The following is a 25,321-nucleotide window of genomic DNA, read 5'->3' as shown; positions in this document are numbered from 1 at the left end:
TGCCCCGCCTCCACTGAGTCAGCCTTCTAACGACTCTTCTATTGATCACCGTTACCTCCTTACCATCTGTCTCCCCCACCAGCATACAAGAGCCATGAGAGACCAACCCTTGTCTGCCTCCTGCCTAAGTAATGCCAGGGATAGAGAAGGCACCAAATAGTTAGCCACCTAAAGAATTACTGAAGGAAAGAATGTCTTCGTTACCCTACCTCAAGTGTAAGGTCCTTAAGGAAAAAAAATGCAGTCTTTTTAGAGACATCACTACACATAGCACCATGCAGGCTATGTGTAGATACTGGTGAGGTAAGTTAAAGAAGTATGCAAAGCAGTCCTGGACCAGTTAGGTGAAGAGCAATGCATCAGTGGTCAGGCCTCTTGGAGGTGAATAAACCATTCATGTTATGTTTGCAATCCCTTCTGATTAAAGTGGCTGATGCTGTAACAGAGAACTTTAGTCACAAGATAGAATGGTCCTCTTTATATTCCTAATTGGAATAGCATGTCCATTCCGTCTACAAAGTAGGCCTAGCTGCTGGTGTTTATCAAATAGTCCATCTAGACCAGAAAGCAGCAACAGGACACCAGCCATGTGGGTAGCTTTTATCCAGATAATGCTAATACATTATTCATAGTAGTTTGATTAATGGTCTTCGGTGAAATCTTATCTCCATCATCATAGACAGATCTGTAATGATAACCTCGATCCTTTCAGTCAAGAGCTTATTGGTGTAAGGCTGGCTCAGAGGCAGAAAGCAATATTGAGATTTTCCAAACCGCTCAATAAGTGAAGAATTTCACCTTCCATTGAGTCCCCAAATACTGTGTCTGATTTTAAAATTGTGAAGTGACTTGCTACCTTGCTCATAATTCACACAGCTAAGCTTATTTCATTTGATCCTTCACCTGCCACACAATCTCAAGTTCATGTGTTCAGTTTTAGTGAGCACCTACTGTACACAGCATTTGAAGCTAGACATTGCATTTATTGTACAAGCCATCCTCCCACTGGCTTATCTCCCAGCTATGGTTAACCAAAGACTGGTAAAGATCCAAAGACAGCAGCAGCTCTTCCACTGTTGTTTCTCAAGAGCTTCTGGGTTTCTCAAGAGCCTCTTCTAGGTCTAACCATAAACCACGAGCACGGCCTCTTTTCTGGGGTATGGGACCACTCAGAAAAACTGAACAGCGGGGGTTAGGCTGTGTCCTAAATGATTCTCTGGCTTTTATTCAGCTTCTAAGATGGTATAGTCCATCACCAGTGTATCCAGCATCAGTGTTAAGTACATTCCTAAACTCTAGAATAATATCCTTTGCTTGGTTATCACTCATGATTTTCCAGCATCGGTTTGTCTGATAGACTCATCCTTTAAAAATATAGACCAATGGGGAAAAATGATGAAAGGGGCGATATCAATCAAGATGCATTGTACTTATAAACTGATTTGGTGAATGGCAACTCTTTTGTACAAGTACTTGAAAATAACAAAAAATATAATTTTATTTATATATTTGTATTATATTTAAGTAATTGTATAAAATTGTATTTGTATAAGCTTATACAAATATAATTTTTTCATAATTTTATAAAAGGTTATATTTTATAATTATGTTCTAATTTATGTTATATTTTATAATTTTATGTGATAAATCAAACTGTTATATATTTACAAGTATAAATTATATTATCTAAAGTATGTAATTTAAATATAATTATATAATATAAATTATATAATTTATGATTTATAATTATTTCTTAAATATATAATTTATAAATTGTCTTTTTTATTATCTTGAAGTAGTTGTGCAAAGGGGTTACCATCCAATAAATCAGTTTATAAGTACATCACATTCTGACTGATACTCCTCTCATTTCCTTCATCCCTCCCAACCCATCCCTGCCCTCAAATTTCATAGGTTATACTTTGAATATTATGACTGCAATTAAATATAATCAGGGAAAGAAAACAGAGAAAACTCAAAAATAGCAGAACTGAAAGAAATGCATAAATATAAAAACATAGACCACCTCCAAGATGGTACCATGGTCCCAGAGTGTACGCTGCTGCCATTCTTAGGTCTGTTTTAAAGATCAGGTCCTCAGGTTTTGCTTCCAACCAGTTGGCCTGTGGAGTGGATTAAGAGTCAGCACCTCCTCCTCCCTCCCCTTACAAGCGCCTGTGTCTCCTGGGAACAGAGGCTGGCTGGCCACTTATCTATGTGAAGGAAGGAATTTGGCCCTGTTACAAACTGAGAATGTGACAGGGACAGTTCTGTTCCTGAGAGGATTAGTGATTTGGGTTGAAGGCTAAAGGTGCTGTTGAACTCTGCTGCGTTGTGCTATTGTGAGGGTTCGTGTTTTCTAAGACTATTCTCACTAGGAGAAACCCTAGAAATAGAGCCACCTTGGCCTCCTGCCGAAGCAGGAAGCAGTTAGTAAGCATTTGCAGAGAATCGACTTCAGCTTTGAGTATCTGTATCTAAAGTGCTTGGGACCAGAGGGCTTTGGATTTCAGATTTTGGAACATTTGCACATACGTAATGAGGTATCTAGTGGGGATGAGGCTCAGGTGTGTACATGAAAATGTGTATGTGTCATAAAAATCGCTTTAGATTAGGGATAACCTACCTGTACTAGTTTGCTAACTGAACATGGGGGAAGAGGCAGCAAACTAAGTATGTAAGGGTGCACAAGTGGTCCTCCACTTAATTATCAGTGATGCGGGTAGAAATAGTTCCAAGTTCTCACCACATGACCATTCTATTTGTAGCAGGAAAATTGGTGTTTCAAAGGACTTGGCATTTGCCATTATCATTATATATTATCCATTTACCCATGCTTACAATTGGTTCTAAAAACATTAGTTTCCAGCCAAGGCAACTAAATTATCAGAAATTTGTAGTTTTAGTAAATGTGAGTTTACTATACATTACTAGAGCTATTATTAGGCAGTCACTGAATTAATGTATCAGTGATCGGAAAATAAATTAAAGGTGTCCTATTGAGGCATTGATAATGTGCCCCCTGTACCCATAACCACAGGCAAGCAGACAGTTATTACACATAGTTATTACACTGCAACTTACTGTGGGCTTTCTGCGCATCAGGAGCCAGGCTAAGAGGCCATCATACCCTGTCCAACAGGAGCTAGTGATGGAACAGAGCTCAGGTAAAATAAGCCTCTGACTGAACTTCTCAACATAGGTAGAACAGGGATTTGTACACAGGTCTACATGTTTTCCTAAGGGAAACTGAGTTCCTTTCGGGGAACCCAGCATGTCCTCCCAGAGCTCCTACAGTTGTCAAGGTTCTGACTTCACCCTGGAATGCAAACTAATTGGCACTACAGTATCATTTCCTGTCATCACTTTGCTTTCCTCTTATTTAATTTGTAGTAATAGCAGCTGAACCTCCTTCCTCCACTGTAAATATCAGCGCTGTGGTGGAAAACATTAATTGCACACTATCACTCTACTCTCCTTTCTTGGATCAATTATGTGTAAATCTGTTTGCAAGTTCTGTGACAGAATATTAAGGGAACACAACATGAAATAATCTAGCCGAACACACTGGAAACATTTGTACTGAAATGGAGAGGTGGTTTGGAGTATGGAAATATCATTGTTTGTGGCAGACATTGAAGAAATGCTTTTTAAAAGCCCTACCCCTGAGGTCTTGACGCTGAGTAAAATATGGGTAATTTTTCTTTGGGAAGATCAATAAAATAACTATTTTCAAAATGACTTTATATTGACTGAAAGGTCAGAAATGCCCTGGGCATTGATCCCGTGTCCATAATCACTTTTTTGTTCAGTAAGTTAACTGGCTCTACACAATCGAATGCAAAGAAAGCCAGTTCATCATTTATAAACAAAATATTTCCAAAGCATTTGACATCTTGCCAGCTCCCAGTGCCTGCCTGCGTCTCACCAGCAGTGCTTGCTTTGTCTAGGAAGTAGACCTCTACAGAATGAACAGCCAGGACAAGCTGGGTCTCACCGTATGCTACCGGACAGATGATGAAGATGACATTGGCATTTATATAAGTGAGGTACAAAAAATGAATTTTTTAACATTATAAGGTGAAGCCCCAAAGGGTGGGATTTTGTCTTTTGTTTGATGTGCTCACCAACCCTAACTCTAGCTCCTCCAGAAGTCTTTGGAGAGACACAGACAGATCACCTGTCTCCTTCATCACACACTAGGGAACTGAAGCTGAACGGGAGGGTGATGTCCTAATGTCAGCACATACGGCAGAATTACCCTGGAGAAGGTTCAAATCAACCATAAAATGGTGCCATTTACATGGCTCTGGTGTTCAGCCCCGAGGGAACAGCAAATTTGTGTTTCCTAACTCATGATCCTTGAGCAGAATGGTTCATAGAGTCACAAAGACATTTTAGTCTCTCCCTCCCTCTTACCCTCTCTCTAATTTTGGTGGCATGTATATAAACTATATGCAAACTATATATATATATATATATATACATCTATATATATAAACTATATATATAGTTTAACAGTCTTTTATAGGTACTGATAAAATACCTACATGAAAGCTGTTTTGCTCTTCATAGAAAATAAACAAAAGAAAACAGTACCAAGCAACTGACTTCACTATCGATTCTTTACCATGAATGCCCTTCCTTGCAAGGACAGAGATGCAGTTTCATCAGAAAATAACAGCTGTCTCTGGATGAAGCTTGGCATTTTGTATCATGGTCTTTTAACACATCTCTCCCATACACATTCCCATTTGTAGCAATTCTATTCTTGAAATTATTCCCCAAATTTAATGTAAGCAGTTGGTACAAAATAATCAAGGTAGGGTTGCTAGTCACCATAATGGAGGCCACCTTTTAACCTGCTCTGCATCCCTGATTGGCTTTTAATTACTAAGTGTGCCACAGGAGTCATCTGTAAACCCCCAGGTTTGCAGAGCTGTGCAGAATTCTGTGCAGAACAGGACTGGCAAGCAGGAAGCTAACCACAGGCAGGCCTTGGAGTCAGATTGATCCTTGTTCCTCTAACTCTACCCAATACTAAGTCTCCTTTACATCCATGTAAAAGCCAGGGATGGGCATCATTCTGTGTTAAGGATGGCTTTGGAAAATGCACTTGCTTATTTTCATGCACATCTGGGGTCATGCTGAGAGAGGTCTACTGTCTGTTTCAGATTGACCCTAACAGCATCGCAGCCAAGGATGGGCGCATTCGAGAAGGAGACCGCATTATCCAGGTAGGTTTAACCTGGGGGCCTCTTTGTATACCCAGAACCAAAGAACCAAGCAGCTCTAATAGAGGATATCCAGGAAGTAAAAGTTAAAGGACAAAGGGGCATAAAGTCAGACAGGAAAGCCAAGCTAAGTCAGAGAGTGAGGTGAGAGGGTGTTAGAAGCTCACACCTATAATCCTAGCTACTCAGGAGACTGAGATCTGAGGATCATGGCCAAAGCCAACCCAGGCAAGAAAGTCCTTGAGATTCTAATAACCAAAAAGGTAAAGTGGAGCTGTGGCTCACGTGGAAGAGCATCAGCTTTGAGTGAAAGAGCTAAGGGAGTTTGAGCTCCAATACAGGCATGTGCGTGTGCGCACGCGCGCGCACACACACACACACACACACACACACACACACACAGAGGTAAACTAAGGAGTTAAGATGTGGAGGGACATCTGAAGACCACGGCCCCACCTAAACAGGGCCTTACCAAACACCAGCCAGTGTGCTTCATGTTGATTCATTCTATAGGACCCAGAGTCTGACATCACAGAAATCAGGCCCACCATATTATGGCTTGTGACTCTTTAATTCTCATTTTTTGGTGTCTAAAAGATTAACTTTAGACCAAGAATTTCAAGATAGCCATTGTTATTAACATGGGAACATCCCTGGCTAATTTTCCAAAATGATCACAAAGTCTTACATTTAAGGACTCAGAATTCAAGCATCTTGTTCTTGCCTCTAAGATAGCGTGTGTGTGTGTGTGTGTGTGTGTGTGTGTGTGTGTGTGTGTGTTGTGGAGAGAGGGGGTGAAGGGGAAGAGGGGGAGAGAGGAGGAGGGAGGGAGAAGGAAAAGGGAGGGAGGGAGGGAAGGAGGGACAGGGAGAGGGAGAGAGAGGGAGAGAAGGGGAGGGAGGGAGAGAAAAAGGGAGGGAGGGAGAGAGAGTCTTGGATTTATACCCAGGCTGGCCTGGACCACAGCCCTCCTATTTACAATGTAAGCCACCACACCCAGCTGAAATCCAGATCCTTGGTTTCATTAGGTGAAGATGGGGCACAGCTCTCTACCTCCTCTCACTTAGAATCCACTGTGTTTTTCCCATCGTGTATCCTGGCCCAGTTTGGATTTCCTTCTATGTTTCCCCAGCCTTGAGCCACAACCTCAGCTACAGAGACTCCTTCTCTGTGAAGGAGATCTTCATTCCCCAAGGGTCAGAATCCACAGAATACCATCTTTTTTTAGTTTGGGGGGAAAGAGGTTGCTCGTTTTTCATTATCTTTATAATTGAGAGAGAGAGAGACCCATCTGAGTTGCAGATGCGGTCCGCCATGTGGCATGCCTCCCTGTGGCAGGGCAGCCCTGTGCCCCCCAGGAATCAGGACCAGTCACATCAGCCAGGAGAATCTCACCTTTCGCTGTGTCTGGGTTCCCTGGCATGAGATAGCAACACCAGATAAAAGACTCGGCGTTCACCTCAGTGTTCACCTGAGACCTGCTGAGCTCCACATCTCTAGGGCGTACAAGCAGAAATCCCTCTAGAAGGTTGTCCAGGCTAATGTGTCAAACTGTAACTGTGAAACGCCATGCATAACTGCATCCCCTTCGGTGCTCTCCATTTACCTCATTTCTCTCATCAGACCCATTGCTGCCTCTCCCCCCACCCCTACATTACTCAGAAACACCTGTAATGATGCTTCCATGTGCTCCACTTATACTCCTGCCTGAACGTGCTGTCAGAGTAAAGCTGAAAGATGCCCTCTGCACAACAGCAGTTGTGTCACTTTCTAGGATTTGCCACATCACGGTCACCCCATACCCTACACCTGTGGAGGGTCACATAGAGTGGAGAAGCTGTATCAGCAAGGCCTTTCCTTCCCCAGATCAGCACTGTTTTCAAGCTACCTGGAACTTGTGTGTTCCAGCTGTGAGAGGTAACCAATGCAGACCTGAAATAAGATAGTTTTTTGTACAATCTAACCAGGTTGTCTCTTCACCTCCACATCTTTTTTTAGATTAATGGAATAGAGGTACAGAACCGTGAAGAAGCTGTGGCTCTTCTGACCAGTGAAGAAAATAAGAACTTTTCATTGCTGATTGCAAGGCCTGAACTCCAGGTGAGTTGGCTTCCTGCAGGTAGAACTGCGTTTGTATTTCTAAAGTCAAAATAAGACCCCAGCCTTGCAGAACAGTGCATTTAGTATTTAGTCTGAACTTGCAGGTGCTTGCTTCCTGGGAAGGATAGCTGAACTTGCTGTGAGTTAGAAGCCATACAAAAATAAATGGACATAGCTGTGTTCTTGAAACTTTTTTTTTTCTTTTTGTGCCTTCACTGGGGCTTGAACTCAAGGCCCTGTGCTCTCACACTGAACCTTTTGAGAAAGAAAACACATCTGGTAAGCTTGTGGATTACAGACTGCCATGCTCTCCTAAATGCAAAAAAGGTTTACTAGCTGGTTGGTAAACCTACTTTTTTTGTTAGGAAACCTAAAATAGTTGACATAGATTAAAAATTGTCACTGGAAAACAAACCACCACTAAACATTGGCAACATCCAGGTAAGGCCAGGTCAGTTTCTGACCTACAGCAAAGCAATGGAAAGCTTGCTTTCTGACTTTTAGAGGGAGACCCAGAAGTATTTTTCCCCAAGGTGATGTCCTGTCTTGAGAGAAGGGAGGGAAGGAGAGAGGAAAGGAAGGGAGAACATGAAATTCAAAGGGAACTCTGCTAAGACGTGCACTGGTTTCTTTCTTCGCCCCCACCCCCACCCCAGCTGGACGAGGGATGGATGGATGACGACAGGAATGACTTTCTGGATGAGCTGCACATGGACATGCTTGAGGAACAGCACCACCAGGCAATGCAGTTCACATCCAGCGTGTTCCAGCAGGTAACACCCCAGGGGAGCCCATACCCTGTGCAGCTGCAGAAAAATCTGCTTCCTCCATCTCCCTTCATGTTGCTAATGACCATCAGCCACCCGCCTGGAAGATGGCAGGAAAACTGCTTAAGTGCTTTTTCCATTTGAGCAAGATAGCTGATACTCTTGCATGTAAGCAAGAATACACTTCTCTGAGGAAGCTTTTAAGGCTGAGCGATAGTACCCAGCATCACTGAGCTGATATTTGTCAGGAAAACATATATATATATATATATGTAAATATATATACCATATATATGGTATATATATGATATATAATATGATAGATAGATAGATAGATAGATAGATAGATAGATAGATAGATAGATAGATAGATAGATAGATAGAGTGTATTTATTTATACCTGTGTTTTTGGAGAGCCAGAGAAAATTACATTATGTTTTACCAAATAAAGCAATTTCCCTGATTAACCTGATGTGCCCAAAACCCTACTGCTCTTGGAGAGGGAACTGTCATACCCATAGCCAGTCCAATGACCCACTTGCTGAGTCCCCTGTGAATTCTATGCATCCTGCAACCATGCAACAGTCCATGCAGAACTGCCTTTCATCCCCACGTTAGGGATGAGAATCCACTCAGGTATTCTCATACCTCGTGAGGTATTCTCATAAGGACTGGCCAATTCTCCATTTGCCTGGAGGCCTAGCCCTACATAATGTGATACTAGCTTTCGATATGTAGAGCCTGCCCAATGGGCAACATGTCCTTCAGGGGCAGTCAGCCTAGGGAACCAGATCCCTCACTCATTCTTGTCGGTTCTGTCCGTAGAAGAAGCACGAGGAAGACGGAGGGACCACAGACACCGCCACCATCATGTCCAACCAGCACGAGAAGGACAGCGGCGTAGGGCGGACGGATGAGAGCACGCGCAACGACGAGAGCTCCGAGCAGGAGAACAACGGCGACGACGCCACGGCCTCCTCCTCCAACCCGCTGGCGGGCCAGAGGAAGCTCACCTGTAGCCAGGACACCCTGGGCAGTGGCGACCTGCCTTTCAGCAACGAGTCCTTCATCTCGGCCGACTGCACCGACGTGGATTACCTGGGCATCCCGGTGGACGAGTGCGAGCGCTTCCGCGAGCTGCTGGAGCTCAAGTGCCAGGTGAAGAGCGCCAGCCCCTACGGCCTGTACTACCCCGGCAGCCCCCTGGAGGCCGGCAAGAGCGACCCCGACAGCGTGGACAAGGAGCTGGAGCTCCTCAACGAGGAGCTGCGCAGCATCGAGCTGGAGTGCCTGAGCATCGTGCGCGCGCACAAGATGCAGCAGCTGAAGGAGCCGTGCGCGCGCGAGCCCTGGATGCTGCACCACAGCGCCTTCCGCAACTACAACACCAGCATCGACCTGCGCCGCCATGAGCTCTCCGACATCACCGAGCTGCCCGAGAAGTCGGACAAGGATAGTTCGAGCGCCTACAACACCGGGGAGAGTTGCCGCAGCACGCCGCTCACCCTGGAGACCTCCCCGGACAACTCTCTCCGGAGAGCGGCCCAGGGCGCCCCCACGGAGGCCTACGGGCCGTCCCCCAAAAATCTGCTCGCCATCACCGAAGACCCCGAGACCGTCACCCCGAGTTACAACAACCCGGCCGCCAAAGAGCTGGACCCCGGCCTGTCTCCGGAGAGCAAGGATCACCGCACCGGGGGCGGGGACGGCCGGAGCCCCAGCGCCAGCCCTCCGAAGCTGGGCGGCGGCGCCTACCTGTCCCCGTACCCCCACTCCCCGTACAAACACGCGCACATCCCCGCGCACGCGCAGCACTACCAGAGCTACATGCAGCTCATCCAGCAGAAGTCGGCCGTGGAGTACGCGCAGAGCCAGATGAGCCTGGTGAGCATGTGCAAGGACCTGAACTCCTCCCACTCGTCCACCGAGCCCCGGATGGAGTGGAAGGTGAAGGTCCGCAGCGACGGCACGCGCTACATCACCAAGAGGCCCGTGCGCGACCGGCTGCTGCGCGAGCGCGCGCTGCGCATCCGCGAGGAGCGCAGCGGCATGACCACCGACGACGACGCGGTGAGCGAGATGAAGATGGGGCGCTACTGGAGCAAGGAGGAGCGCAAGCAGCACCTGGTGAAGGCCAAGGAGCAGCGGCGGAGGCGCGAGTTCATGATGCAGAGCCGGCTGGATTGTCTGAAGGAGCAGCAGCAGCAGCAGCAGCAAGGGGCGGATGACCGGAAGGAGGTCAATATCCTCGAACTGAGCCACAAGAAAATGATGAAGAAGAGGAATAAGAAGATCTTCGACAACTGGATGACCATCCAGGAACTCCTCACGCACGGCACCAAGTCCCCGGACGGCACCCGGGTGTACAATTCTTTCCTGTCCGTGACGACTGTATGACTCTCATGTCTACAGGGTGTACATAAGAGACCAGCTCCCGTTGGGGTAGATGAGATTCCTGCCTCGTTCAATGCGGCAAGATTTGGGGTTTGTTTGTTTGTTTGTTTGTTTTGTATATAAGATAACCGCAGTCATCGTGTGGATAGGTCAACCTGGCCACCCCCTACAGCTTCGGGTGTCACAGCGCTGTCTGAAGTGGAGGTTAAAATAATTAATAATAATAACAATGAATAACAATACACCCTTCCTGTCTTAGAAGGCAATATTAACAAACAGCTTTTTTCAAATAGCAATTGTACTTTTTTACTTGTTACCTTTTGCATAAAGTGTTTAAATTTCCAAAAAAAAAAAAGATTTTATTAAGCATACTTTCACAGAATAATTTGTTTAAACTATATTCTTATTGAGAAAAAAAAAAGTTACACACGCTTTTTTTGTTCCTGCCTAAAACACAAAAACAACTTCCAGTATGTATTTTTAATGGAACCCTATTTTATAATGTTACTTTGTCGATTGTCTATCATACTTGTGGCCATTAATATATTAAGTGGGTCGAGGTTTCAACTCAAAACCACCAAACCCTGTATTTAACAATTTAACGCACATAATCAGACCAGCAGTGTTTTAGAGTTGAAATGTACCTTTTAATTTTTTTTTCCTGGTTATGGTTCTCAAGAGAGTGTCGCAGTTTTGACAGAAAGCAAAATTTCATGCAGCTTTTATGGAAGTTCAAAGCATGTTTGCAAATATTGCAACCTGTTGGGAGAATTTGCATGTACAGGAAAGTTGTCTGGTGGAGACTGTTTGTGGAATTTTAAGTGTTCATGGTAGTAAACCTTTGCTTTGTAGATTCAAAGATAACAGACTTATCCAAGCAATTTTCATGAAACCATTAGTTACAAACATTAAGTCAAAATGAAGTCAAAATAAATTATTATTTTCTATTTGACATGTTTGTATGTGATGCTTCATTTTTGTAGTTGTTCTTAAAAAATAAAAAGCCTTTTTTGCAGTGTTGATTTTCCCCCTTAGTTGTATTAACCAGTAGAAGGACTTGCATGTTACCAAAATCTAATAAGGAATTTGCCATGGCATCCTGCATTCTGACAGCCTATCTCAGGGAAAGGCTTAAACTTGTCCAAGAGCCCATCAATAAGAATGGTTGCAAACAACTTTATCAATCGAGGTCATGTTTACCATGAAATTTATTTGCTTACTGCCATCGTTAGTGCTTTTCAGTAGTGGCTAACCACTGAATAGCTGGGCTCCACTTCCCATTTGACATACAACCTGTGCACAGACTAAGTCACCAAAATAGGTGGCTTCAAAACTTCTCTTTCAGACCGCAACAACTGCCAGAACCCTAAGAATGTTCTACAAATTATTCCCTAGTGATAGTGTTTATACAAATTTCAGCTATAATACCTTCTGAAAAGTGACAATAAAGATGAGATTAGGAAAGGTACCATTTTCATTTGCCATGATGCCAGACATCTGGTTTACTCACTGATTTAATTGAAATTTTGATTGAAATGGCATAGTGTACTGTTCACTGTGTTTTTTTTTTCCTTTCAATATCTCAGACATCTAATTCTTCCCCTAGACCCCATTCAAATACAGATCCCTCCTTTGGGACCAGTATCTTAAGACTAATTACTAGTTACACTTGTCATAAAATAACTTAATGAAAATAAAACACTAAGATACTTATTCCATACTACTAGCATATCTGTTCACTGCCTCTGCCAGAACCAGGCATTGCTAAGATAATTATATCTGCTCCATAATTCTAACCAGCTCTCCAAGGTGAAGCTTAGTATTCTCCAAGTTCAACTATTGCCACAATTGGATCCTCGGCTCCCAACTTTCTATCACCAGATAGAAACTTTCTGTCACCAGTTCTCTTACCTCATAACCCTGTCTTCCTAGTCAATGTTACAAGATCTCCATCCATGGCCACCCCAGGCCAAAAAATAAAAACAAAAAATCCAGGAGGATACCACCACCCCCATCATCTCAACCAATAAAAACTGGTCATGGTAGTACTTTTCTGTCATCCCAGCTATGTGGGGAGGATCACAATTCAGGTGCACCTGGGGAAAAAGTGTGGCGCTGTTGGCAAAGCAGAAATGGCAGGAGTGTGGCCCATGTGGTAGAATGCCTTCCTAGCCCGAGTTCAAATCCCAGTACTGTCAAAGGAAAGTTGCAAGAGTCCTAAGAGTTGTCACTTAGTGAGCAGACTAGAGGAGGCAGGAAAACGCAATGCATTCATTACTAACCAAACTGAGACTTCAGAACATAACACTTGGCTGCACATCTCTTAATCAGCACATACAGGGGAGAAGTTGCATTCAGGAGCACAGTTAGCAAAACACACACACACACACACACACACACACACACACACACACACACACACACACACACACACACACACACACACACACCCCAATGCATTCCCCAGACTGGCATAAGCCAGGAAACATGAATCTGCCATTTCTTCCGTGAGCCCGTGTTCCCAAGCATCTCAGGGTGCAAGCCTTGTCAAGCAAGTGGTGGAGCCCAGGTAGTTTTCTGGATAACAATGGGACACATCTTCCACTGTCACTAACATTCCATGGCATCTACCACACCAATAAATTTGTTCACAATCCCCGCTGCCAATACTTTATCTGCTGAGCCTGGTGAGAAGTGTGCTGCGACTCATAGATTCTTGGCAGAAAATAATGTAATGTACCGATCACATACAAAGTACATACCATTTAGGAGGCTCCACAGAGCCTCCAAAGTCCACTCATGAGATTCCTACTCATGTGAGAACTCGAGGCTTAGACCTCCACAGGTTTGTTTTTCAGGTTGTTTCAGACTGCATCATACAGATGCACTTTTCAATATCAAAGAATCCACACAATAACACTTTTTCCCATTGGAATTATATTATTTGAGGCCATTAAAATCCAATGGATCAAAGATAGGTGCCAGTGGCTCACACCTGTACTCGTCACTACTCAGGAAGTTGAGATGTGAGGCTTGTGGTTTGAAGCCAGCCCAGACAGAAATGTCTGTGAGACTCTTGTTTCCAATCAACCAACAAAAAGCCAGAAGTGGAGGTGCAGCTCAAGTGGTAGAGTTCTAGAGCAAAAACACTAAGGGAGAGTGTCCTGGCCCTGAGTTCAAGTCTTAATATTGACACACACTCACACACACAATCTACTAATCATTACACCCTACACTCTTCCAAAACATTGTTAGTGGTTTTGCTCACAGCTAAATATGTTCACAAAATACAAGTTCAGGGGCTGGGAAGGTGGCTCAGTGGTAGAGCGCTTGCCTTGCATGCATGAGGCCCTGGGTTCGATTCCTCAGCACCATGTAAGCAAAAAGAAAAAAGCCGGAAGTGGTAATGTGGCTCAAGTGGTAGAGCACCAGCCTTGAGCTGAAGAGCTGAGGGACAGCGCCCAGGCCCAGAGTTCAGGCCCCACGACCGGACCCCCCTCCCCCCCAAAAAATACACAAGTTCAATGCTCTGAATCTCCATGGCAGCCACTCCACTGGCTGGCTGTCTCTAGTTTATGTCTAGAAGGAAAGAAATAAAATTTTACTAAAGCTACATTGTCCAATAGAGTAGCAACTAGCCAATCTGGTTAAACATGGTTAGTCCAGCTGGGCATTGGTTGCTCGGGCCTAAGATCCTGAAAACTAAGATCTGAGGATCCCAGTGTGAAGCCAGCCCAAAGGTAGACAAGTCCAAGAGACTCTTCCAGCAAAAAGGTGGGACTGGAGGTATGGCTCAGGTAGAAGAACACCAACAGTAAGGGAAAAGCCAAGTAATAGCACAAAGCTCTGAGTTCAAGCCTCAGTACCAACATACCAACATATATTACCTATGTGTGTAACACATATATACATATAAACACACTTGTATGTATCCATGTATATATGTGTATGCATGCCATGTGTTATATGCATATAACGGATAGTCTATATATGCACATGTATAGATATATATCCCAATATGTGAGGCCCATGGCAAGTTCCAAATACTACAAAGAAAATAAATAAATGTAAAATAGAGTTGGTTTGACAAAAATGTTCTTATAAACAGATTTCAAACATGTATTTTCTTCAATACAGACTTATGCACATTGAGATGTTTTGCACATGTTGGGTAACTTACACAATTATGATCCATCTCTCTCTTGTGGTATCATTTGGGTCGTGGTACCTTCCCATCTCCCATGCAGCTCACGTAAGACCACAACTGGGCCATGCTAGTCCCCAGTATGGAGCTCACATGTGCCAAACACTTGCCAGCCTCCCCTTCCTCGTTCTCAGAATCCTTCTTTGAGGCTAGAGGCTGTGTCAACAATGCAGACCCCAAGGAAAAACCCTACCCAGTGAGTGCAGAGATGTGATTTCAGTTTGCATCATCTGGTGTTAAACCTTCACCTCTGACCACTGATCTGTCGATTCCTTCCAGAAGCTCAGACGATGATATGTGTAAGACATTCACAATTAGAATAAAAGAAATTGCTTAAGGTAATGAGCATTTCCCTTGGTTCCTTTGGAGTTCTAAGCCACAGAATATTTTAACCCTCCTGACAAGAACACGTGACAATGAATAAAAATAGGAATCTGGGCACAATTTAAGCTTTTCATCTTTATAGTGAAAACAAAGAGACCCCAAATAGCACAGATCACAAACAAGATGAGTTAGGAGTTTACAATGCCTACAGAATACTAGTTATAAACAAGGTTATAAACAAGTATGAAAACTAACCACATAATTATCAACTTACAGACTAAAGAAGTAGGTTATAAGTTCCTTGTTAGCAAAACTGCCCCAAACCAAGGATGAAACCACAGTTTTGCTGTGAGTAACTGCAACTCCCACTTTTATTTCTGTTTCCCAATTGTTTTACCATTTGAGGATTTCTGAGGAGCATCAACTAATTAAAAAGAAATTGCTAAAACGGGAGAAGATGCAAGAATTCTCATGGCAAATGCTGTTGTCTTCAGTTTTGATTAAATGTACATTCCCTTAAGCAGTTACAGAACGAAGTATGGTTCTTTGGATTTTGTTCAAATGGGTTTTTTCTGCTTAAATGATCCATTTTTCTTTAGCTTCCAGTTGTAACTAATGCTAAAAGGACATGGTCGACCGAGGGGTGGGGTATATTTTGCCTGAAACATGGCTTTCTTTCTCAATGGCAGAACACTCAGTATCACTTAAAAATGAAAGATAGAGAAGTAATGGCCCTTCCTTCAATGGGGATACTGCAAATTTAAATTTGCCCACCAATTTAGTGAGTCTTACCCAAGTCCTGAAAAGCCAGATAAAACTTCCTAGACCCCATCAAGTTCTCTCGAAAACAATACACTAGATTTATATGGAATTGTGTGCTCAGTCTTCTGTTTAGTGTCCACCCCAGGTATGATGGGTTTGATTTAGCTCCCAGGAGTCAGAGCCAGCCTTGTACTACCAGTAGCCACATAAGAAGCCCACACAGATTCCTCCAGCAAGAGTTCCTGTGTGCACACTTGGTTTTGAGCAATGGAGAATTCTCTCAGAGCTTAGAGTCTAGTGGACAAGAGAACAGTAATGGAATCACTGTGGAATTGTGTGGAATCACCACACAAATGCCGACATGATTAAAGGGGGGAGGGGCAGTCAGACAATGTCACAGATTTCAGAGTGTCCTGAACTAATTGCAACTGAGATGAATGAGAATTAATTAGGCAAAGACAATGGTTATATTCCAGGCAAAGAAACAGCATATGCAAAGGTCCAGAGGTAAGAAAGGCCTGGAAACAAGTAAGACAATGAACCAAAGTCAACCAACTAAACCACATTTACCTATCCAGGATTATGATTTCCATAGCCCACCATGAAGCACACAGCTATAGCTGGTAGTATAAATGTGTTTCCCCTGGCTCTTCCTACCAAGTCCTACCACTATCCCAGTGGAGAACCTGCTCTGCTTAGATGAGACCATTGAGGGAAAGAGGCAATTTAGGAGGTGCTAGTGCCACACTACTTCTCTAAGGACCCTCCCAGGACCACCTCTCCTAAACGGTGCCTTGCTGTGTGTAGCAAAGCGAGAGGTGGGGCCAGCCAATCAGATCTTCCTGTAAACGGTCTCCAGTGCCTCCTAAGTGGAGGCCATGGCCCCAAAGGCACTAAACAGCCACCTCCATAAAAACAGCTTCTCAGAGCCAATGATTTGGAAGCCAAGAGACTGCAAAGGGAGCTAAATAAATTCCTAATTAATGATCATCTCAGCTTTCTTATTTTCTAAGAAGTAAGGGGGTATGTGGAGTTTGTAAGTGCTGAAGAGAAAAAAAAAAGTAGTAGTAAACCAGTTCATTGGGTTTTAGAGCTGAGACTTGTGGAAAAAGTAGACTTTAGGATTTGCCAGTTTAAATTGAGATGTATTAGAATCCCAGGCACCAATGTTTAAAAAAAAAAACAGCACTTTCATAAAGACTTATATTTGTTATTTAAAAAAAAAAAACAATCAGCGCTAAATCTCTGGCTCTTGTTTTTCCTTTCACCCAGGCTCGATAGAAGAACTGTTTCTACTTCATACTCCATCAGCCCTCCTGCTTGTCTCTCTTCCTTGCCTTCATCTCGTCTTCACTCTCCATAATAGGCATCGTGACTACATTTTCCTTATGAACAACAGGGACACATTACCAATTAGGTATGGAGTCTACAGCTTCAGGGAAAATCTAACATCCTATACCTTGCTTTGTATAAAGCTTAGCATGAAGAAATAAGGCCAAAGGTTGATTGTGTTTGCTCAAAATCCCTAAATCTTCAGCAAATACTCAGCCTACAACAGTATAGGAAGAGAACACACAAAGATCACAGATCCACCACCAAACTCAAGCCCTGTGGCCAAGGTCTTGCTGAACAATGAGCTAAGACATTCACCTTTTAAGAATCCACTGGCTCTCAGCATCAGACTCTGCCACTTCCCAAACAATGAGGCAGTAATTCCTATTACACCCAAATGCTTCCTTGTTATTTATTTTTGTCACACACACTCTTTTAAAACTCCAGATACCACTACAGAGAATTCACGGCAAGTTTTGCTCTCTCTATAATGCTTAAAAGACAAGCTAAGCAAGGAAAAGATTTGCGAACGGGCTGTATTCCAGATGAAGATGGTTTAGAATGTCCCCACCGCTACCCCCACACATAAAAGTTGTATTTATGGCCAGAAAAAAGGGAAGTGACCCCTGATTGGTTGTGATTGGCATTTGCCTTATATGGGCATCAAGTGATTTATTCTCCTATGGTAGGGTGATTCCACAGTTCTCTGCGTGCAATCTAACTTGAACCACATAGGCAGACAGGGACTACTTGGTACTTGGTACTTCCCATATTTGGGGACTGTTGTTTTTTTTAATTGCTTGAATGTTACACGCTACAGGATTTCTGACTGAGAAAAGCTCCTCCTTCCCATCCCCAGCACTGTACCTGTGGCTGTCTACCTGGACTCCCTCTCTCTCCCTCTCCCTTGATGGCATCCTGCCCTTGCCTGCTGGGGAACCTTACTCTTTTGTGTCATAAAGCCTGCCTTCAGGACTTTCACCCGATGAGAAGCTAACTCAGCTCTGATGGTTCTGCTGGGAGTTCTCACGGGAAATGTAAGCAGCTGAATGAAGGGGTCACACAGGAAGGGCAGCAAAAAGAAGAGAAGCCTTTCTTTGCAACCATTCTTCCTCCCTTGCCCCTTCTTACCTGCTATGTGCTACGTAACTGCAGGAAAGGCAAAGATGGTCTCCGATTCAAAGAGACAGCCCGGCACTGGTAGTTCCTGCCTGTAACTCTAGCTACACAAGACACTGAAATCTGATGCTCGTAGTTCAAAGCCGCCCTGGTCAGAAACATCTATGAAACTCTTATCTTCATTAAACTACCAAAAAAGCAGGAAGTGGAGCTGGGGTTCCAGTGATAGAGCTCTAGCTTTGAGCAAAAAGAAGCTCAGAGACAGAGCCCAGGTCCTGAGCTCAAGCCTCAGAACTGATGCACACACACACACACACACACACACACACACACACACACACACACACACACACAATTCGCATTTTGGTAGGAAGAACAGAAAACAAATCACAAGTAAACCAGGAAGAAGCTGTTGTCAATTGCAAATCCTTATAAAGAACATAGGACTACAGCGTTATCCATAAACCATTGGTCCTCCCTGGAGTCTGGGGGGTATTGTATCACCTGGGCTATTGTAGGAAACGCAAATCCTTAGGCCACAGCCTAGGCCCACTGAATCAGACTCACAAGGGAAGGGCCAAGCAAGCTGTTTACCAAGGCTTCCACACTGCCAGGATTGGTGCAGTCTAAAGTCTGAGAAATACTACAAATGAGCAGAAAACTTAAAACAGCTCCCAGACCATAACACATAATTCATAAAATACGTTAGATAAATGAATCAGGAATTGGGGTAAGAAAACTTTAAGTTGGATTCTTAAAGAAGACCGGTTTAAATATTTCATCAGAGTGCCCCAAAGTTGAAGGGAGAATCAGCCATGTAGAACCTGGGCAAAAGTGTTCCAGAATGACTGCAACCAGCAAGTGGCAAGGCCCTTGGGTAGGAAAGCATTGTCTTTAGGACTAGGCAGCTTGACAAACAAGCCAGCCTTTGCAGTTCAAGAGTCCTATCTCTAACACTGGGGTCTCGAGTCTTAACTATGCAAAGAACACAAGAGTGGGCATCCTCTAAGCTTAATGACTGGGTTAAAAAATCTCCCTCTGCTCTGAGCACAATTGCTTTCTTGTTTGGCTGTGTATGAAAAACCATCAAGCAGAGTCGTGCGTGTAGAAGAAGCCATCATTTACAGGGGTGGGCTTGTTCTCAGCCAGAGTGAACTCTCAGTGACCTTGGACATAGGGTCTCTCAAAGTGTCTCCAACTGAGCAAGGGGAAGAATCAGGGTTGCATGCAGAGGCTCTGACTTTCAACCATTTATTCTGAAGCTAGCCCAGTCCTCAGCATTGCAGGATAATAAACAAAGACTGTTCCAAGACAAATTCAAGATGGTGTCGTTAAAAAGCCAGTGAAAGACAGCATGTGAGAGAAAGCAGTGACAACCACAAACCAATGATTCAAGCCTCCTGGAGCCACAGCAAGGGAGTTGAAACCCTGTTACAGCTGCTATTTACTCATCTTTAAGACCCAGGCCCAGGCTGAGCATTGCACAAAGCCAGCCAGCCAGAGAAATATGGAAGAGACAGCTAACCTCCTCCCCTGCATTTATCTCCATCCATAAGGAGAGAAACAAGTTTTGTTCTAAACTACACCCACTAGGAAAATTTACTGTATTGCATTAATGTGTTAAAATAGAAATAGAAATAGAAAGTTATTAAAGTTATAAAGGGCAAATATATTGTGATATTGATATCCTGAAGATACTCATAATATTTTCACTTACAGCAGATTAGACTTTGAGGGGGAAGGCTCAAATAATAAATAAGGTATGTGGACCAAAACACAAAACCAAGGCTGTGATCCATTGATTTTACAAAGTACACACCTTGGTTTATACAAGGTATAGGAGTACAGTGTTGAACAATATGTATCTAGTAATGAGAACAGAATTTGGAGGTAGGGAGAATAACATTTCCATCCTTATGGTTCAAATCTACTCTTCCCTATCTTCAAATTGGTTTATAAATATGCATTGGCAGAAGCCATTCTTGGCTCATGAGCCATATGAAGATTGGCAATAGGCTGGATTTGACTCTGCTGAACCCATAGAAAAAGAACCAGCAGAGAGAGACAGAGACAGAGACAGAGAGACAGAGACAGAGAGAATGTTACATACAACACATTGATAGATACAGATGTAGACACAGATGGAAGAGAAGAGAAAGAGGAGAGTTCTAGGGAGTTGTCTCATAAGGAGTAACAGATGGGCAAATCCCCCAATGTGTGGGATAAATGGGTTATCTGGGGCTTGGGGAAGGTCACATGGTATAGTCCCAGTCCCCAGACTGGCCCATCCAAGACCCAGGAAGAGCTGTGATTCAACCTGAGTCCAAAGGTGGGAACAAAACTGGTCTTCCAGACCAACCAATAAGTCTCACTTGAGAGTGCATCATCATTGTTCTACTGAGGCCTTCAAATGCTGGGCTCGCTTCAGCAGCATAGCTCTGTTGCAGAGTAGGTGAGGGCACACAAAATAGCTTCAGATCTTATCCAAAGTACACGATCTTCTTGCTGCTCCACAATGCTATGGGTTGAACTTCGCCCTTCAACCCCAAATGAAAATGATAGCATTCTCATCCTCAGGGCCTCAGAAGGCGACTTGATTTAGAAAGAGGTCTTTTACGGTGGTAACCAACATAAAATGAGGTCATTCAAATGGGTGTTAGTTCAGCAGCGGGGGAAACATGAAGAAGGGCACACACAAGGTGTGTGAAAATAAAGGCAGAAATGAAAGGAGTTCTCCACAAAGCCAAGAAGGCCACAGAGCACCAGAAGAACAAGAGAGGAATGAGCAGGTCTTGCCCCTCAGCCCTGCCCTGCCAACACCTCCATCTGACCTTCTAAGCTTCAGAACTGAGAGAACACATTTCTGTACCAAAACCACCCCATCCGCTGCCTTGTTTCCACAGCACCAGCAGACCAACACTGAAGCACAGAACAGGCCAAAACATCTGCTGTGGGGTCTGTTTATTGCTTCAGAGAGCTCTTTGGGGTTTCTCTCAAATAGATTCATTCCCTCCTCTTTTGAGTCCCTGGTTTTGTTTTATCAAATCAGAGCCAGGTTTGAATCTATCCGACCCCTCTACATCCCCGTACACCAGCATTTGAGAGACATTGATGGGGCTTGAGGAAACGGAAACTGGGAACATCTAAGTGCGGACAGGAAGCAGAGGACAGAACTTCTCTCTGCCCCAGTGGGAAGACTGCAGGGAACAGAATGAGAGCTTGCCCACCTGCCTACCTCAGGCAAGGCTGCTGGGTGGCCATGCAAGAGGCGAATCTCCTTCCATCACATCCACTTTTGGAAGGCCTGAGAAGCAGAAGCAAGAAGATTCCTCCTGGAGCCAGAAAAGCTGCACTTAATCAGGTAAGGAAGGTGGTGAGCGAAACTAGGCAGAGAGAACTGAGACAGATGTCACTTAGCTAGGTGGGACATAGGGAAGGGAAAGTTAAATCTGCAAGCTTGTGCAAGCGCTGGTTCTTCTCAACATGGCAGCATTGGGGGCTTGCTCTACTCAAGGGACAGGGGGCACAGTCAGAATGTTTTCAAAACAGTAGTTGGCCACGATGCTGAAGAAGGCTATCTACCAGAGTTCCATATTCTGAAAAGAATACAGAACCATTGGAATAACTAGGTGAAGAAAGTGTCTTTTGACCATTTGACTTTTGAGACTCATTTAATATTATTCATTGAGCCTCAAAAAAAATATCCATTGCATTGTAAAATTTCTTAGTTTCCTATTTCATTTCACAAATCTTGATCTCTGAGAACAAGGATGGTAGTGAACATGAATGGTGGATAATATTTAGAGAGACACAAGAAAAAAGAAAATGTGGTACAAATATACAATGGAATTCTATGCCTCTGTCAGAAAGAATGACATTGCCTTTTTTGTTAGGAAATGGAAAGACTTGGAAAAAATCATCTTAAGTGAAGTAAGCCAGGCCCAAAGAAACATAGGTCCCATGGTTCCCCTTGTTTGCAGTGACTAGTACATGTCTAGGACAAGCAGAGTAGGTCAAAGGCTTTGTACATATGACCATATGAGATAATGTTAAGCAAAATGTACCCCAAGACAGGGACACCAGAGGTTTTTGTTGTTTTTTTCTTTTTTAATGTACTTATAATACACTATGTGAGTCTTTTGTTTCTATTGTATGTTCTTCCCCCATGGTATAACCCCTGTTTTCACTGGATTTGATGCTGGCGCTCTGCCCCTTGTATATATAGTTTTGTAATTTGGGGAGGGGACAGGATATTAAAGAACGCTTAAATGAGGATGCAGGCTCACCCATTGTGACGGACAGAGGCATGGAACACTATCTTAAAAATGAACTTTACAATGTCGGGAGGCAGATAGGAAGAGTTGGGAAGGTGGGGAGGGAAGTGATGGTAGGGGAAAATAAAGGAGGAGGTAACAATGCTTGCTATGAAATGTACTCATTACCCTACTCATGTAACTGTAACCCCTCTGTACAACATTTTTACAATAAAAAATTAATAATAAAAAGAAGCCCCCCAAAACCCCAATATCAGATATCTAGCTAGCCAGAGTCATGGCCTTGTATACACTGTGAACTAGAGCAAAATTAGCCACTGCCATTTTTATCTAACAGTCCCCTGACTAGGGCAGAAATATCTGGAATTTTCTAGAACCATCTTCCAGTTCTACTACCCCCAAAGAATCACATACTATCTCTTCAAGATTTGTTAGGTAGTAAAAGCAAGCCAATTATTCCAAGCAGAAAGACTCAAAGAGTTTAAAATGTGATTAGCTTTGCTGGTAAAAGCATGACACTTGGTGATCATAAATTGTTGACAACAGCCTTCTGCTGGCCTGTCAGCTGGTACAATAGGACCGGAAAGCAAATAGGAAAGAATTGCTTCCTATTAGTGTTCCCTAAAGGTCCCTTTTGCCTAGGGCACAGAGATAACCGGCCTCTACCTGGAAGTCTGAACTAGATAGTTTTGTGGGTTTTATCTGGACCTTTGACCATACAGACACAGAATTCGAGTTTTGGAAGCTTTCGCAGTTGAAGATTCTCAATTTAAAGTTAAAGAAGTGTAGCTCAGTAGGGCTGAATGGCTCTTAAGCACATGCATAGGCCTCCTGGAAAAGACAGAGGGGAATAATGCATGCAATGCTTTACACTATCTCTATACCACCTCCCTTTAAATGTGGTCCTAAGGGAGCTGTCAAGTGCCAAGGACAGGACAATGTGAAATGATATCAGTAGCAAGTCCTGTGTACGTACTAAGCATCTACTATGTGTTGGGCACTAAGTGATGCTTTTGAATCCTGGCTGGCTCTTAAGAACATTACAGGTTGGGCTGGGAAGGTGGCTCAGTGGTAGGGCATTTTGCCTTGCATGCATGAGGCCCTGGGTTCGATTCCTCAGCAAAAAAAAGCTGGAAGTGGCGCTGTGGCTCAAGTGGTGGAGCACTAGCCTTGAGCTGAAGAGCTGAGGGACAGCGCCCAGGCCCAGAGTTCAGGCCCACGACCGGACCCCCCCCCAAAAAAAAAAGAACATTACAGGTATCATATCTGTGCACAGGTAAGAATACTAAATCTTTACCAAGCTGAGTGACATATATAAAGTCACATACACACACACACACACACACAGCAAGCAGCAGAGCTAGATACAAGTCAAAACTCACTCCAAAGTTGATGCCACATCCTGTTTCTATGACCCAATGAGGACACGGTATCTGAGGACCCAATGTTAAATAATCCAGGGAATGTCTTGGGTGCAGAGACAATGCTAGAACTAGTGGCAAGACTGAGAGAGATGGCATTACGTCATTCTGCCTTAATCTTTATGTCCCTGTAAGTGATCACCTAACTGTCCTTAAACGCAATCATTTTTCCCCTCATACCTAAGTTGAGAGCAAGATGTGGACTTTCTTGCACAAGAAAATACTTGAGAAAGGATTTCTATATTTCTCTAGAAACTAGGGCACCCTAGTTTATCTTTCCCACAACCTTCTTTTGTTTCTCCAAATGAAGGGAATATTTCTGACATGTTAGAGAGTTGAACAGAATTGTTTTTCACAAATGCATAGCACAACATCACAAGATACAGCATATATTCAACTATGCTAGGAGAAGACACATTTAAATGATTGCCAGTGTTTATTACTAAAAAAACACATTAGTTAAAAGCTTCCCTAGCAGAACCATCTTTGTACCTTTGGCCAACTGGAGACAGAAGAGCAATCTCAGAAGTGAAAGTCCATTTTGCATCTGGAGAGAAACCACCTCCAGGAAGGATGGGCCAGCAGACATAGGCCAACTGCCTACGTGTGTCAGACTTTGTGTCGCTGCGACAAAATACTGACCATATAATTCACGGGAGGAAGGCTTTTCCTTGACCCCCAGTTTCAGAGGATCCGTGGTTGTCTAGTCCCATGTGTTTGAGCAGAACATAGAGGTGGGGAGGGGTAACAAATTTTTTCTTCACCTCAGGGCTGACAGGAAGCAGAGAGAGACATAAAAAAGGCCAGGGTAATGCCCTTCAGGGGTTGCCCTTCAAAGACATGTCCCCCAGAGACCTACTCCCACAACTAGACCCACATTCTACAGTGCCAAAACAGTGCCATCAGCTAGAGATCAAACATTCAATACAGGAGCACATATGGTACATTTCATAATCAAACATAAAATTCCAACCCTGGTTCCAAAGGCTCATGTTCAACTCAGAATACAAAATTCATGGGATCTGTTTCTAAGAGCCCCCAAAGTCTTAAGAGGACCCTTCTGGCTTATCAGTCTCAGCCCAGAGTCTTTACTGAGACTGAAGACAAACTTTTAGCTGTGAGCCCTTCTGAAAATAAAAAAGGAAGTTATCTGCTGCAAAATAAAATGGATCAGAGTAAATAGTCTCATTCCAAAATGGATACAAGTACTGGCAAAACAAGGAGGAATGGGACCAACGCCAAACCAAAAATCCAGCAACAAGAACATTAAATCTTTTACCTCCGTATGTAGCAACGGAGTCATATGGCCTTGTGATGTGTCCAATAGCCTTGGACAGACCCACCTCTACAAATGGATTTATAGCCCACATGGCCTCTCTCTAGGACTGGC

General features: G+C 43.6%; 1 protein-coding gene across 3 annotated transcripts in view; it reads left to right on the top strand.

Moving 5' to 3' along the window:
- The window catches only part of Pdzrn3 (PDZ domain containing ring finger 3), a 219,038-nt gene extending 207,591 nt beyond the window's left edge, over positions 1-11,447 (top strand). For all 3 annotated transcript variants that reach the window (XM_042680210.1, XM_042680213.1, XM_042680211.1), the window contains 5 exons: positions 3,951-4,049; positions 5,175-5,237; positions 7,233-7,334; positions 7,991-8,107; positions 8,927-11,447. In XM_042680210.1, coding sequence (XP_042536144.1) covers positions 3,951-4,049; positions 5,175-5,237; positions 7,233-7,334; positions 7,991-8,107; positions 8,927-10,498 — 1,953 coding nt within the window. In that variant the 3' untranslated portion in view covers positions 10,499-11,447. The remainder of the gene's footprint in view (positions 1-3,950; positions 4,050-5,174; positions 5,238-7,232; positions 7,335-7,990; positions 8,108-8,926) is intronic.
- The last annotated feature ends 13,874 nt before the right edge of the window (positions 11,448-25,321 follow it).

The sequence above is a fragment of the Dipodomys spectabilis genome, unplaced genomic scaffold (assembly GCF_019054845.1).
Source record: "Dipodomys spectabilis isolate Male_0828 unplaced genomic scaffold, ASM1905484v1 ptg000054l, whole genome shotgun sequence".
Lineage (NCBI taxonomy): Eukaryota > Metazoa > Chordata > Mammalia > Rodentia > Heteromyidae > Dipodomys > Dipodomys spectabilis.
The sequence above is the reverse complement of the archived record's forward strand: the minus strand, read 5'-3'. Positions and strand labels throughout refer to the sequence as shown.